Here is a 16,733-nt window from a genome sequence, read left to right on the forward strand (position 1 = left end):
GGTTCGGTACCCAGTTGGTACGGCTTTGGCTTGGCTGTGGCTTGACTCAGCTTGGCTTGTCTGTACATCGGCTTGGCTTGGCTAAATGTAAGGGGACGCCATCCACCACAATATTCTACTATCTCTACATCTCTACAATATATAAACTCAGCCATGATTGTTATGGGACAATAGGAAAATTCAATGTTTCATAAACGGGATGTTGCTAACCGCTAGAATATATTACAGTTTATTTACACTTTTGCCCTTATTCATTGCTGACTACAAAATATTCAATATTTTGTTCCGAGTCAGCATTCCTGAATTCTTTGTATTTACAGTCCCATGATGATTTAATGTCTAAGCACAAAATCATCAGTATTGCTGAGTTTAGTCTACGAAGCAAACAGGAAGAGAAGAGAACATGTTCAGTACACAAAGGACAAGTCTTATCCTTTGGCTGTCGAAAGTGTTCAGATATTCTCTGTGAAGACTGCATTGATGAAGAAGGTGCCTGTTCAGGTGAGTGACCATCATATGTGTCTCATAATATTCACAGCTGTCAATCATTAAATGATTGACAGCTGTGAAGCACTGCGCATCATGGAAACATAGTGTATATTTATGATGACAAAGGAATCAGTGTCATTAGCTCTCCATGTACAGATTATTTTTATGATTACTCAGATTCTAAGCACCATACTATATTTTCCCGATGATATTATGCACTAGCCCTCTCTTTTTATTGGTATGTTGAGGGGCACGACTGAGGCTAATTAACTTCAAGCATTGCGTGATCTCGCAAGAGTGCAATCTATATATAGTCCTAGGGCCATGCCACTGCTGGCCACGCCACTGTCTTTACCGCCATGGGTGGTTAACAACCAGGTATGTTGTTAGTCATTTCTGTTTTGTTTAATTTTGTTGTAGAAATCAATTGAATTAAATCAATCGTTGGGGTTGACTCACTGTGTTATGATAGGATTTGGGCGTTTTTAGATACTCGAGTTAACAAGAGGGAATGAGAGGATTAATAACACGAGCTAACTAGCCACACAATCCCGTATAACAAAGATTATTATTTGCACTCGCTTGGAGCAAGATTTTTATACGTTTAATTATCTTATTTCCTAAAACATTATTAATATTAGTTTTTAATAGCAGAGGCACGTAATTGTATGATTGTTACATGCTTGAAGTTATTATTAAAAGCTTAGTAAAACGAAAGTATACAGGGATTCAGCATACCTGTTTTGAAGAAAGTGCGCGGCGAGTTGGTCACTCCTTTTTGGATGTCCACAACCCGCCACCACAAGCATGGGTTTTTGTTTGTTGATTCAATCAGCAGCAGGATCCACGTCTGCTCACCAGGAATCCAAGAGAGAAGAAGCACGCCACGTGGAATCTGATCTCCCTAAGCTCCAGAAAGAGTAGACGGGATCACTTCTGTTTACAGTCAAAGGAGGGACGGTTATCAGGAATTTATCCCACTAAAAGAGAACTTGGGCTATAGTTCATGACGCAGACTTGCTGGCATGACTCGATTGGCTAAGGAAAAATCGTGCCACCCTTAGGCTAATTCAAACGGCAATTGCTATGCAATACGATAGGCGCCTTTACCGCAGTACAGCGCAAGCCATGAGAATCAATCCGGCGCCAGACGTCGAGAGTTATCCAAAGTAAGATGACAACTCCAAAGTCTCAATTGGTAAATAAAAACTACCGAAACTGGATATAACAACTGCACTCTGGGATTGTTCAAAATAGAAAAGCCTCTTGTAAATAACTTAATTTGCCTATAAGCTACTATCACACACAAAGTGATTAATTGAAGTTTCATGAGCAAGAAATATTTTTTCCTGCTCTTTCGCAATTTTCTATTGCTCCATGTCTCTTCGCCAATCTATGTCCCTCTTTCACTTAATTTTTCTCTGTAACTTCACATTTCTCCATTTTTGGGTCTTCTGATCACTTCATGTCTCTCTTTTACTCTCTACCTTTCTCTCTGTTACTGTACACTTCACTTTCACTCCATGTCGCTCTCTCTCTCTCTTACCACACCTTTCTCTATTACCCAAATTATCTCATATTTACTTTTATAGGCTCCCGACATACATCTGCTCCACTTAAGAAACTTTATAGTGAAGCAAAGGAAAGGATAGAATTACTGAAAGACAAAGTTGAAGAGAAGAAAAGCACTCTATTATTTCTCAGCAAAGAGAGTGATCGTGTTCTGACTGATTATGGTGAGGAAACAGAACGGATGAGGAAATTGATACATAAAACTAGGGATGAGCAGGTGATGAAATGTATGAGTTATTATTTAGAGCTAGAGATGAGCAGGTGATGAAATGTATGAGTTATTAGTTAGAGCTAGGGATGAGCAGGTGATAAAATGTGTGAGTTATAACTTAGAGCTAGAGATGAGCAGGTGATGAAATGTATGAGTTATAACTTAGAGCTAGAGATGAGCAGGTGATGAAATGTCTGAGCTATTACATAGAGCTAGAGATGAACAGGTGATGAAATGTATGAGCTATTAGTTAAAGCTAGGGATGAGCAGTTGATGAAATGTATGAGCTATTACTTAGAGCTAGAGATGCGCAGGTGATAAAATGTATGAGTTATTACTTAGAGCTAGAGATGAGGAAGTGATGAAATGTATGAGTTATTACTTAGAGCTAGAGATGAGCAGGCGATGAAATGCATGAGTTATTACTTAGAGCTAGGGATGAGCAGGTGATTAAATGTATGAGTTATAACTTAGAGCTAGGGATGAGCAGTTGATGAAATGTCTGAGTTATTACTTAGAACTAGATATGAGCAGGTGATGAAATGTATGAGTTAGAACTTAGAGCTAGGGATGAGCAGGTGATGAAATGTATGAGCTATTGCTTAGAGCTAGAGATGAGGAGGTGATGAAATAAATGAATGAAGAAAGCTGTATAAGTAGCATTCGGTAGGTTTTTTTCTGTAATTTTATTTTTTATTGTTTTGCTTTGTTATTATGGACGTGCGCCAATGCATAAGTGTCTATGCTCAAGGAATGGAACTAGCACATACTAGAAGTCAATCAGCTGCCTTACAATCACAACATTTCAGTCACCAACATAAGATTTGTGTTACCGAAATGGTTTTTTGATCACTTTGTTCATTATTCAGGTCTACTTATGATTTGACAACTGAGAGATTAAAGCCAGAAATATCAGTATAATTACCTAAAAAACTAATGTCCGCTTTACGAGCACTCTGTAAAAAAGCAGGAGTAGGTAACTCTGAAAACGTGTACATAGTTAATTACAACAATTTCTACGTTACTTTCAACTCGTATAGCCTCTCTTTCCAGTTTCCTGCTCAATTAGTGATCATGAAATATTCTTATCATAGTAAGGAAAAACAACTCTAGTCAGATGAAACTGGATTATTTTCAGTTAGTCTTGACACCCCTTACCAGTAAATAAGGATACAACTATTAAATGTATGAACTAACCTCCATGCATCGTACTGAATCAAAGGTCATTTAATGAAGGTGATGAAATTAAACAAGACTCCAGTTGGTTTTATGTGCATCTAGTGATGAACATGTTGACAAAATTGAAAGTAAAAGACTTGTGTTGCTGAAATGGGTTTTGTTTTGATGAGCTTACTCATTATTCAGTTCTACGCATGATTTGATACCAAAGATTAAAGCCGGAAATATCAATATAATTGTCTAAAATAACAAATGGTCTAGCCACTCCTTACCAGTAAATAAAAATAAATGTATTAAATGTATGAATTAACTTCCATGCATCGTCCTGAATCATATGTCATTTAATGAAGGTGATAAATTTGAACAAGACCCTAGTTGGTCTTATGTGCATCAAGTGATGAAAATGTCGATAAAATTGCTTATAAATGGTTGCTTTCAAATGCTAAATTTTAGTCTTTCAGTGCACAGAACACTTTTTATTTTGAAGAGAAAAATAATAAACTGAACTTATTACAAATAATATTATAGCAATTTGATTCTAATGTACAGGCTACTGCTGGTTTGCATGCACATTACAAAAATGTAAATTTAGTCTCTGCTGGCAGTAAAAATAGAATCTCAAAAACACAACTCAACAACAACAGCAACAACCTACCTAACAAAATTTGTAAGTGATGTTCATAACAGCTAAAAATTTGGCCTTTTTGGACTAAATCTAAGCATTAGGTTGTCATCTAACATCTCTTCAAGTGTCCTTCACAAGTTTTATGAGCTTTATGCAACATTAGAAAATATAGATATAAAATAAAAATATGTTTTCAAATTTATAAAAAAATGAAATAAAGATTTTCAACGAATTGCAAATCAGGACACAGGCTATAATATCATTGTAGGTTAATTGCAAGCAATAGAAATCAACTGGTAGAAATATTTCTTGGTTTCTCAATGCATATTTATTAAAATTCCTTCACAAGTAAGGTAGTATTTGCTGATGTTTTGAGGAGGGAGCAGGTAACAAACGCTGTTAACTCAAGTACAACAGATGGAGTTGTCTCTACATGTCTATCCTTTTAACCAGTTAAATATTTTAATGGTTTTTTTAGTTAAAAGAGATCAATACTCTGTATGAAAACTTAGAAGAAGAGTTCAATGAAAAAAGACAAGAGACGGAGGGTATAATTGTTAATTTTAAAGACAATGTTGTCGAGTCGGAGTTGTCCCACTTGAACACTATATCACAGAGAATACTTGTCAGTCTGAAACAAGATCATCTGGTATGTATTGAAGAAATCAAGGCTTTTCTGGTATTGTGAGTAGTTAGTATGGTTCAGAGAGCATTCAGTTATTTTCTTGTACACAGGTTGATGTCATACGGAATAATATGCAGGCAGAGTTGGAGTTAAACAATAGGCTTGCAAAGGAGTTACCTACTCTACGCATAACTGAAGCTACTGGACTGACTATTAATGGTTAGTTAATAGAGGTTCTCTGTTGGCCAGTCTGTATTGGTTAGTTTGTATTGGTACGTCTGTATTTGTAGATCTGTAGTTAAAGACAGGTTTACATCAGTTGCTATAGAGAAAACATGTCATGTGTGCCATTTACATCTGCAGAAATGATTCACTAACTTTGTCTGGTCTGTTATTCATATTACTCCTGACAGCAAGTTTAAATACCAATCAGTGTTATATTTCTTAAATTTGTAGTGTAAGGTTTTTCGTAGTCTGGAAGTTTGGATAATGTGATAGCTATGTTGATATCGGGTAGTGTCATAGTAATAGTTATGTTAATATAGAGTTACTGTCATAGTAATAGTTATGTTAATATAGAGTTACTGTCATAGTAATAGTTATGTTAATATAGAGTTACTGTCATAGTAATAGTTATGTTGATATAGAGGTACTGTCATAGTAATAGTTATGTTGATATAGAGGTACTGTCATAGTAATAGTTATGTTGGTATAGAGGTACTGTCATAGTAATAGTTATGTTGATATAGAGATACTGTCATAGTAATTATTATGTTGATATAGAGGTGCTGTTATAGTAATAGTTATGTTGATATAGAAATACTGTCATAGTAATAGTTATGTTGGTATAGAGGTACTGTCATAGTAATAGCTATGTTAATATAGAGTTACTGTCATAGTAATAGCTGTGTTGGTATAGAAGTACTATTATAGTAACAGTTATGTTAGTATAGAGGTACTGTAATAGTAATAGTTATGTTGTTATAGAGATACTGTCTTAGTAATAGCTATGTTGGTGTAGAGGTACTGTCACAGTAATAGCTATTTTGGTGTAGAGGTACTATTATAGTAATAGTTATGTTGGTATAGAGGTACTGTCACAGTAATAGTTATGCTGATATAGAGGTACTGTAATAGTCCCACGGCCAAACACGAGCAAAGCGATTGTTTAGGAGATTTATGATAAATGCACATGTGCACACAACTCCTGAAAATTTATCTATTAACGGCCGTGACCAAACCCTTGTCCTGAAATCTCTTCAACAAATTTAACTATTTTTGTGTAGAGTCGTTCAAGTATAATAATGGTACAAAACACATGTAAACCTATTAAAATAATTATGTTACCAAGTCTTTGAAAGGTTACCGCAATATCCTAAAACCAACCCATCTGATCGGATGATACATAAATAGATAGATTAATTTGGCCTAAAATCGAAATAGAAACTTGAGAGGCATTTTTTAATCAAAATTAAGACCGGCCAACGAAACGCCAATAAGGCCGTGCGACAGATGATATAACCATTAAGTCGCCCAAATTTCACGAGAAAAACGTACACATTTCACCAGTCTATGGCATTGTTCAATTGCCGAAGGTTTCTGTAATTAACTTAGAAGTACTGAAAAGTGATCGTTTCTTCTTTGCCGATTTTGTTATTCGAATTAATTATTTGATTTTATAAAATAATTTTTATAATATTTAATTATAAGAATAATCATTAGAATTTACAACATGGAAGTATATAATTATTGCATTGTCTAATTTCCGAAGATTTCTTTAATTAACGTAGACTGTTTAAGGCATAGACCGATTTACAGGTACGAAAATGTGGTACACAGTTTATCAGCCTGTTTTTTGTTTAATTACCGAAGGTTTCATTAAATTATCTAGAACGTTAGCCAGATTTCTATACATCTTATCTACAAGCTAGGGTCAAACTACAATGCCCCTTTGTGACAAAAATATTTCTTTATTTTACTCCAGTTTGCAGAAAACTTCCAGACGCGTTAATGCTAATGCTTGCTTTCTGTTACAGATTGCTGTCAAAACCATTCTACATTCAACACACCCAACTTTCAACTTTCCAACACAACTTTCAAACTGTGTATATTACATGGCAGCTTGCCGTTTTACTTTTAATATTGCATTTCAGAAATTTAATAAACATATTTCAGTATTGCTGTTGTTAGTTAAATTACGTACAGTAGGTTAGGCCTACAGCTTGAATAAATATTTATTTTATTGCTGTAAAACAATAGAGGCTAAGGCTAAATGATAATTATGACATCACATTGTGGGAACCACAACCAAGTGTTTTTGTATTGCAGGACATACTTTTGACACACTGTTTTTCATATTCTATTATTCTTTGTGTATTGAATATAGGCTCATTCGAAAGCCAAGACTCTGATGTACTGAAATATATGGTAAAAGTACTTATGTTATTGATGTGCTCTAAGGGATCTTTTATAATGTATGTCTCTCATATTCCATGCGTTTGATGGCAAACATTAGAGAAGGTTAATATCAAGCATTTTCAGGCGATTGTTGACACAAAACTTCTTCTCCTTCCTGTTTTCGAAATCAATTGGCGTAAAGTTGGCTTTGCGAGCTTGAGCTGTCACTCCCTCAGTTACGAGTTGATTGTTTGTTTTAGAGAGAAAAAAGTTTATTGACGCAGAGACAAGTAAAATAGACTGCAATACGCAAATCAGTAAATCAAAAACCATAGAAAAAGATGGTGATAAAAGGCCAGGTATGATGTCATATCCTTCATCCAGCATTACCAACATATACCATCATAAATTTCATTCTGATAGCCAGCATGCTGCCGGTACACTTGTGCCTATGTCCTTCCACAGGTAAGGAGGACCTCTCCTTCCTGTTTTCGAAATCAATTAGCGTAAAGTTGGCTTTGCGAGCTTGAGCTGTTACTTCCTCAGTTACGAGTTGATTGTTTGTTTTAGAGAGAAAAAAGGTGATTGACGCAGCGACAAGTAAAATTGATTGCAATACGCAAATCAGTAAATCAAAAACCATAGAAAAAGATGGTGATAAAAGGCCAGGTATGATGTCATATCCTTCATCCAGCATTACCAACATATACCATCATAAATTTCATTCTGATAGCCAGCATGCTGCCGGTACACTTGTGCCTATGTCCTTCCACAGGTAAGGAGGACCAGGATGGTCTTTCCAAATCTCATCAAAAGTTTTACAATATAATAAGCCCTGTGCAAAAAAAAACCTACAATTTGGCATACACTCAACCTGCTCATGCCGTTGGAACTGCTGGTGTTGCTGAAGACATTGATGCTGTTTCTCCGACTGCTACACCGACGACTAGCAAGATTGCGTGCTCTTGCTGTGGGTCTATGATGGAGATTTCCTCAAGACATTGTATAGAGTGTGGAGGACTGCTCAAACCATTACATGGAGACCAGCCTGAAGGTGGGACCATGATCAGTCGTAAAACCCGTTTCAGGCTCCCAGGCTACGGAGACTGTGGAACAATCGAAATAAGATATGTGATTCCTGGAGGAGTACAAGGGGTACGTAGGCTAACATATGTAATCTATAGAGGAGAAATTATAGTAGTACATAGACTAAGATATGTAATCCATAGAGGAGTATAGTAGTACATAGACTAACATATGTAATCCATAGAGGAGTATAGTAGTACATAGACTAAGATATGTAATCCATAGAAGAGTATAGTAGTACATAGACTAAGATATGTAATCCATAGAAGATTAAAGTAGTACATAGACTAAGATATGTATTCCATAGAGTAGTATAGTAGTACATAGACTAAGATATGTAATCCATAGAGTAGTATAGTAGTACATAGACTAAGATATGTAATCCATAGAGGAGTATAGTAGTACATAGACTAAGATATGTATTCCATAGAGGAGTATAGTAGTACATAGACTAAGATATGTAATCCATAGAGGAGTATAGTAGTACATAGACTAAGATATGTAAGATATGGGATTCGTTTCATGCCGGTTATAAAAAGCATCTCTACTATTTATCGGTGGTTGTTGTGATTGTAGCAATATAACATTGAAAAGCAATATAACATTTGCTTTACAGAAAAAAGTACTTTGCAGTGCTTTATAATGTTGCATAACATATTATAGCGTTGTGTGATCTAATGCAAGCTGAATGATAGCTTTGTTCACCATTCAGTTTGTTTGTTATTACAATTATAACAGCAAGGATCACTGTTTAATATAGAGTAATATGATATAATATAGTGGCAAATAATATAATATAACATGGCGTAAAATGATTTACTAGAACATATAAGTCAATATAATATATCAAAATTCGATATAATATAAAGTAATTTATCATAACATAATATGTTATAATATATTTTAATATAGTCCATAACAATATAACAAATTAGGATATCAGCTAATATAATGTACATGTAACATAATCTAGGACAATATAACATGTAGATAGATTCCTAATTAACATCAATTACAATACTTGCATTAATCTAGCTACTAATGCAAGTATTAGTAACTACTATGTTACACGCAAACGTGGATCGTAAACATAATGACTCGCGAAAGAAAAGAATATTGCCTTCAGGCTTACAAACAAACTTCACACACCCGTCTCATCATACGATCACACACCCGTCTCATCATACGATCACACACCCGTCTCATCATACGATCACACACCCGTCTCATCATACGATCACACACCCGTCTCATCATACGATCACACACCCATCTCATCATACGATCACACACCCGTCTCATCATACGATCACACACCCGTCTCATCATACGATCACACACCTGTCTCATCATACGATCACACACCCGTCTCATCATACGATCACACACCCGTCTCATCATACGATCACACACCCGTCTCATCATACGATCACACACCCGTCTCATCATACGATCACACACCCGTCTCATCATACGATCACACACCCGTCTCATCATACGATCACACACCCGTCTCATCATACGATCACACACCCGTCTCATCGTACGATCACACACCCGTCTCATCGTACGATCACACACCCGTCTCATCATACGATCACACACCCATCTCATCATACGATCACACACCCGTCTCATCATACGATCACACACCCGTCTCATCATACGATCACACACCCGTCTCATCATACGATCACACACCCGTCTCATCATACGATCACACACCCGTCTTATCATACGATCACACACCCGTCTCATCATACGATCACACACCCGTCTCATCATACGATCACACACCCGTCTCATCATACGATCACACACCCGTCTCATCATACGATCACACACCCGTCTCATCATACGATCACACACCCGTCTCATCATATGATCACACACCCGTCTCATCATACGATCACACACCCGTCTCATCATACGATCACACACCCGTCTCATCATACGATCAAACACCAGTTTCATCATACGATCACACACCCGTCTCATCATATGATCACTCACCCGTCTCATCATATGATCACACACCCGTCTCATCGAATGATCACACACCCGTCTCATCATATGATCACACACCCGTCTCATCATATGATCACACACCCGGCTCATCATATGATCACACACCCGTCTCATCATATGATCACACACCCGTCTCATCATATGATCACACACCCGTCTCATCATATGATCACACACCCGTCTCATCATATGATCACACACCCGTCTCATCATATGATTTTTTTCATCAGAAATGTAAAATAATTAGCTTCAATTTTTAACCACTCTTGTCTTTTTCTGAAGCATCTGAAGTGTTCAGAAGAAAACAAGATGATGAAGGAGAGTAAATTCATTGCGGATTCTGTAGGTGTCTATTAGTACGATATATATATCATATTATATATATATAATTATATATATCATATTTTATTTATATATAATTATATATATATTTTTTTTATATATAAATCTAAGTTTTTGTCATTGGTCTGTCCAGCTACAGCTGTTAAAATTTAGGGATGAAAAGTACACTTCTTTCTGGATTTGAACACAGGATTTTTGCTAAGACAAGTTAGTAGACAAATTAGTAGACAAATTAGTAGACAAGCTAGTAGACAAGCTAGTAGACAAGCTAGTAGACAAGCTAGTAGACAAGCTAGTAGACAAGCTAGTAGACAAGCTAGTAGACAAGCTAGTAGACAAGCTAGTAGACAAGCTAGTAGACAAGCTAGTAGACAAGCTAGTAGACAAGCTAGTAGACAAGCTAGTAGACAAATTAGTAGACAAGCTAGTAGACAAGCTAGTAGACAAGCTAGTAGACAAGCTAGTAGACAAGCTAGTAGACAAATTAGTAGACAAGCTAGTAGACAAATTAGTAGACAAGCTAGTAGACAAATTAGTAGACAAATTAGTGGACAAGCTAGTAGACAAGCTAGTAGACAAGCTAGTAGACAAGCTAGTAGACAAGCTAGTAGACAAGCTAGTAGACAAATTAGTAGACAAATTAGTAGACAAGCTAGTAGACAAATTAGTAGACAAGCTAGTAGACAAGCTAGTAGACAAGCTAGTAGACAAGCTAGTAGACAAGCTAGTAGACAAGCTAGTAGACAAGCTAGTAGACAAGCTAGTAGACAAGCTAGTAGACAAGCTAGTAGACAAGCTAGTAGACAAGCTAGTAGACAAGCTAGTAGACAAGCTAGTAGACAAGCTAGTAGACAAGCTAGTAGACAAGCTAGTAGACAAGCTAGTAGACAAGCTAGTAGACAAGCTAGTAGACAAGCTAGTAGACAAGCTAGTAGACAAGCTAGTAGACAAGCTAGTAGACAAGCTAGTAGACAAGCTAGTAGACAAGCTAGTAGACAAGCTAGTAGACAAGCTAGTAGACAAGCTAGTAGACAAGCTAGTAGACAAGCTAGTAGACAAGCTAGTAGACAAGCTAGTAGACAAGCTAGTAGACAAGCTAGTAGACAAGCTAGTAGACAAGCTAGTAGACAAGCTAGTAGACAAGCTAGTAGACAAGCTAGTAGACAAGCTAGTAGACAAGCTAGTAGACAAGCTAGTAGACAAGCTAGTAGACAAGCTAGTAGACAAGCTAGTAGACAAGCTAGTAGACAAGCTAGTAGACAAGCTAGTAGACAAGCTAGTAGACAAGCTAGTAGACAAGCTAGTAGACAAGCTAGTAGACAAGCTAGTAGACAAGCTAGTAGACAAGCTAGTAGACAAGCTAGTAGACAAGCTAGTAGACAAGCTAGTAGACAAGCTAGTAGACAAGCTAGTAGACAAGCTAGTAGACAAGCTAGTAGACAAGCTAGTAGACAAGCTAGTAGACAAGCTAGTAGACAAGCTAGTAGACAAGCTAGTAGACAAGCTAGTAGACAAGCTAGTAGACAAGCTAGTAGACAAGCTAGTAGACAAGCTAGTAGACAAGCTAGTAGACAAGCTAGTAGACAAGCTAGTAGACAAGCTAGTAGACAAGCTAGTAGACAAGCTAGTAGACAAGCTAGTAGACAAGCTAGTAGACAAGCTAGTAGACAAGCTAGTAGACAAGCTAGTAGACAAGCTAGTAGACAAGCTAGTAGACAAGCTAGTAGACAAGCTAGTAGACAAGCTAGTAGACAAGCTAGTAGACAAGCTAGTAGACAAGCTAGTAGACAAGCTAGTAGACAAGCTAGTAGACAAGCTAGTAGACAAGCTAGTAGACAAGCTAGTAGACAAGCTAGTAGACAAGCTAGTAGACAAGCTAGTAGACAAGCTAGTAGACAAGCTAGTAGACAAGCTAGTAGACAAGCTAGTAGACAAGCTAGTAGACAAGCTAGTAGACAAGCTAGTAGACAAGCTAGTAGACAAGCTAGTAGACAAGCTAGTAGACAAGCTAGTAGACAAGCTAGTAGACAAGCTAGTAGACAAGCTAGTAGACAAGCTAGTAGACAAGCTAGTAGACAAGCTAGTAGACAAGCTAGTAGACAAGCTAGTAGACAAGCTAGTAGACAAGCTAGTAGACAAGCTAGTAGACAAGCTAGTAGACAAGCTAGTAGACAAGCTAGTAGACAAGCTAGTAGACAAGCTAGTAGACAAGCTAGTAGACAAGCTAGTAGACAAGCTAGTAGACAAGCTAGTAGACAAGCTAGTAGACAAGCTAGTAGACAAGCTAGTAGACAAGCTAGTAGACAAGCTAGTAGACAAGCTAGTAGACAAGCTAGTAGACAAGCTAGTAGACAAGCTAGTAGACAAGCTAGTAGACAAGCTAGTAGACAAGCTAGTAGACAAGCTAGTAGACAAGCTAGTAGACAAGCTAGTAGACAAGCTAGTAGACAAGCTAGTAGACAAGCTAGTAGACAAGCTCGCCTAACAAGTTAGTAGACAAGCTCGCCTAACAAGTTAGTAGACAAGCTCGCCTAACAAGTTAGTAGACAAGCTCGCCTAACAAGTTAGTAGACAAGCTCGCCTAACAAGTTAGTAGACAAGCTCGCCTAACAAGTTAGTAGACAAGCTCGCCTAACAAGTTAGTAGACAAGCTCGCCTAACAAGTTAGTAGACAAGCTCGCCTAACAAGTTAGTAGACAAGCTCGCCTAACAAGTTAGTAGACAAGCTCGCCTAACAAGTTAGTAGACAAGCTCGCCTAACAAGTTAGTAGACAAGCTCGCCTAACACGTTAGTAGACAAGCTCGCCTAACACGTTAGTAGACAAGCTCGCCTAACACGTTAGTAGACAAGCTCGCCTAACACGTTAGTAGACAAGCTCGCCTAACACGTTAGTAGACAAGCTCGCCTAACACGTTAGTAGACAAGCTCGCCTAACACGTTAGTAGACAAGCTCGCCTAACAAGTTAGTAGACAAGCTCGCCTAACAAGTTAGTAGACAAGCTCGCCTAACAAGTTAGTAGACAAGCTCGCCTAACAAGTTAGTAGACAAGCTCGCCTAACAAGTTAGTAGACAAGCTCGCCTAACAAGTTAGTAGACAAGCTCGCCTAACAAGTTAGTAGACAAGCTCGCCTAACAAGTTAGTAGACAAGCTCGCCTAACAAGTTAGTAGACAAGCTCGCCTAACAAGTTAGTAGACAAGCTCGCCTAACAAGTTAGTAGACAAGCTCGCCTAACAAGTTAGTAGACAAGCTCGCCTAACAAGTTAGTAGACAAGCTCGCCTAACAAGTTAGTAGACAAGCTCGCCTAACAAGTTAGTAGACAAGCTCGCCTAACAAGTTAGTAGACAAGCTCGCCTAACAAGTTAGTAGACAAGCTCGCCTAACAAGTTAGTAGACAAGCTCGCCTAACAAGTTAGTAGACAAGCTCGCCTAACAAGTTAGTAGACAAGCTCGCCTAACAAGTTAGTAGACAAGCTCGCCTAACAAGTTAGTAGACAAGCTCGCCTAACAAGTTAGTAGACAAGCTCGCCTAACAAGTTAGTAGACAAGCTCGCCTAACAAGTTAGTAGACAAGCTCGCCTAACAAGTTAGTAGACAAGCTCGCCTAACAAGTTAGTAGACAAGCTCGCCTAACAAGTTAGTAGACAAGCTCGCCTAACAAGTTAGTAGACAAGCTCGCCTAACAAGTTAGTAGACAAGCTCGCCTAACAAGTTAGTAGACAAGCTCGCCTAACAAGTTAGTAGACAAGCTCGCCTAACAAGTTAGTAGACAAGCTCGCCTAACAAGTTAGTAGACAAGCTCGCCTAACAAGTTAGTAGACAAGCTCGCCTAACAAGTTAGTAGACAAGCTCGCCTAACAAGTTAGTAGACAAGCTCGCCTAACAAGTTAGTAGACAAGCTCGCCTAACAAGTTAGTAGACAAGCTCGCCTAACAAGTTAGTAGACAAGCTCGCCTAACAAGTTAGTAGACAAGCTCGCCTAACAAGTTAGTAGACAAGCTCGCCTAACAAGTTAGTAGACAAGCTCGCCTAACAAGTTAGTAGACAAGCTCGCCTAACAAGTTAGTAGACAAGCTCGCCTAACAAGTTAGTAGACAAGCTCGCCTAACAAGTTAGTAGACAAGCTCGCCTAACAAGTTAGTAGACAAGCTCGCCTAACAAGTTAGTAGACAAGCTCGCCTAACAAGTTAGTAGACAAGCTCGCCTAACAAGTTAGTAGACAAGCTCGCCTAACAAGTTAGTAGACAAGCTCGCCTAACAAGTTAGTAGACAAGCTCGCCTAACAAGTTAGTAGACAAGCTCGCCTAACAAGTTAGTAGACAAGCTCGCCTAACAAGTTAGTAGACAAGCTCGCCTAACAAGTTAGTAGACAAGCTCGCCTAACAAGTTAGTAGACAAGCTCGCCTAACAAGTTAGTAGACAAGCTCGCCTAACAAGTTAGTAGACAAGCTCGCCTAACAAGTTAGTAGACAAGCTCGCCTAACAAGTTAGTAGACAAGCTCGCCTAACAAGTTAGTAGACAAGCTCGCCTAACAAGTTAGTAGACAAGCTCGCCTAACAAGTTAGTAGACAAGCTCGCCTAACAAGTTAGTAGACAAGCTCGCCTAACAAGTTAGTAGACAAGCTCGCCTAACAAGTTAGTAGACAAGCTAGTAGACAATTTGATCGATGTAATCGTAGCAAAACAGACTTTATTTAGCCGTTACTTGCTAATTATCTCACATTTACTTTTAAACACCTTTAAAGCTTAGTTTTTTCCTAATTTATTTTTTAAAAACACTTATTTTATGACATAAAACTTAAAAGTTACAGTGGTTTAAAAAGCTTGAAAACCTTCACTCATTTTATTTTTTCTTACAATTTATTTGAACTGCACAAAACACTTTTCTCACGATATGATATTTAGAAGTTAGAATGGTAAATGTTGTATATGTTCAATAAACGTAAGTTTTCTGTGAAAAGACTTTTGTATTACTCGAGCAACGCCAGTCATTCAGCAGTATATATAATATTATATATATATGAACTGCTCAATATATATACTAGCTGTGCTACCGGCGTTGCCCAGGTGTTAAAAATCAGCTTATATACAATGAGAGGTAATGATAGTTGCCTGCCATTTGCTATTAGCCTGGCACAATGCCAATGTATAATTTGAGTAAGCTTACTAATAAGAGCTATGGCTTCTACTGACGCTACGTCATGACTTTGTGTCGTGACCGAAAGTGTAGCATATTTGCTCCCATATACCGACATATATTGCCTAGCAAATCTGTCAAGTTCGTGCGGCCTAATTAGTAAGGCGTCAGACTGATGAACAAGAGGTTCTGCGGTCAAATCTTCTGCGATACAGAGTCTTTATTTCAAGGTTTCAATAGCTATAGCTGAAATGACACACACACACACACACACCAACTTTTAGAAATATAGCATATTGAAAAGTTTAATGGTAGGAAAGTTAGTTTAAAAGTATAGTGTTGCGCAGGGCTGAGAAGTCGTTGGAGTGTGTATTAACATATTGATCTGGCTGTCTGCCCATCTAACCTATAGCCACTACCAGTAATATGACATAAATGGTGTTGATTTGGTCATTTGTAGCCCGAGCACTATCATCCTGGTCAGGCTTATCAAGGAACACGTCGCAATGCTTTCCTGCCTGACAATAGACAAGGACAAAGAGCTGAACGACTTCTAAGAAAGGCTTTCGAGAGACGGCTGGTCTTTACTATAGGCAGATCAGTCACCACAGGGCAAGAAAACTCTCTAGTTTGGAATGGAATTCACCATAAGACTCGACCAAGTGGAGGTCCATCCAATTATGGGTACCCCGACCCTGAATACATGGATAGACTCATAGAGGAGTTGCGAGCTAAGGGTATTACTGACTGATTACTTACTGTACTTTTTAATAAAACAGTAATACTGATACACAAAACAATACTTACTGAAAACCAACCATCCACTAATTTTATGTGATTTTCATGTCATTCCAACAATTCTATCTATACGCAGGCACAACTCGGGGTGTAGATTTGAAGACCAAGAGGAAATGCACTCATTTATACAAATCTTTTTAGGAATGTTTCATACTTCATATAACATACAGTGAAAAAACAATTTTTGATAAGATTGGTAGCAGATTTTAAACTGTAGCAATAAAACAAGTGAATTAAATTT

The 16,733-nt window shown here is 37.8% G+C and overlaps 1 protein-coding gene across 1 annotated transcript; it reads left to right on the plus strand.

Annotated features, from left to right (window-relative positions):
* The first annotated feature begins 335 nt into the window (after positions 1-335).
* On the plus strand, positions 336-16,445 carry LOC137388578 (uncharacterized). The gene is made up of 8 exons (XM_068075058.1): positions 336-501; positions 2,082-2,278; positions 4,555-4,725; positions 4,812-4,920; positions 7,359-7,457; positions 7,669-7,767; positions 7,874-8,253; positions 16,155-16,445. Exons 1-8 carry the CDS (start codon positions 336-338, stop codon positions 16,443-16,445), a joined length of 1,512 nt encoding a protein of 503 aa, XP_067931159.1.
* Positions 16,446-16,733: the final 288 nt, after the last annotated feature.

The sequence above is a fragment of the Watersipora subatra genome, chromosome 2 (genome assembly GCF_963576615.1).
Source record: "Watersipora subatra chromosome 2, tzWatSuba1.1, whole genome shotgun sequence".
Lineage (NCBI taxonomy): Eukaryota > Metazoa > Bryozoa > Gymnolaemata > Cheilostomatida > Watersiporidae > Watersipora > Watersipora subatra.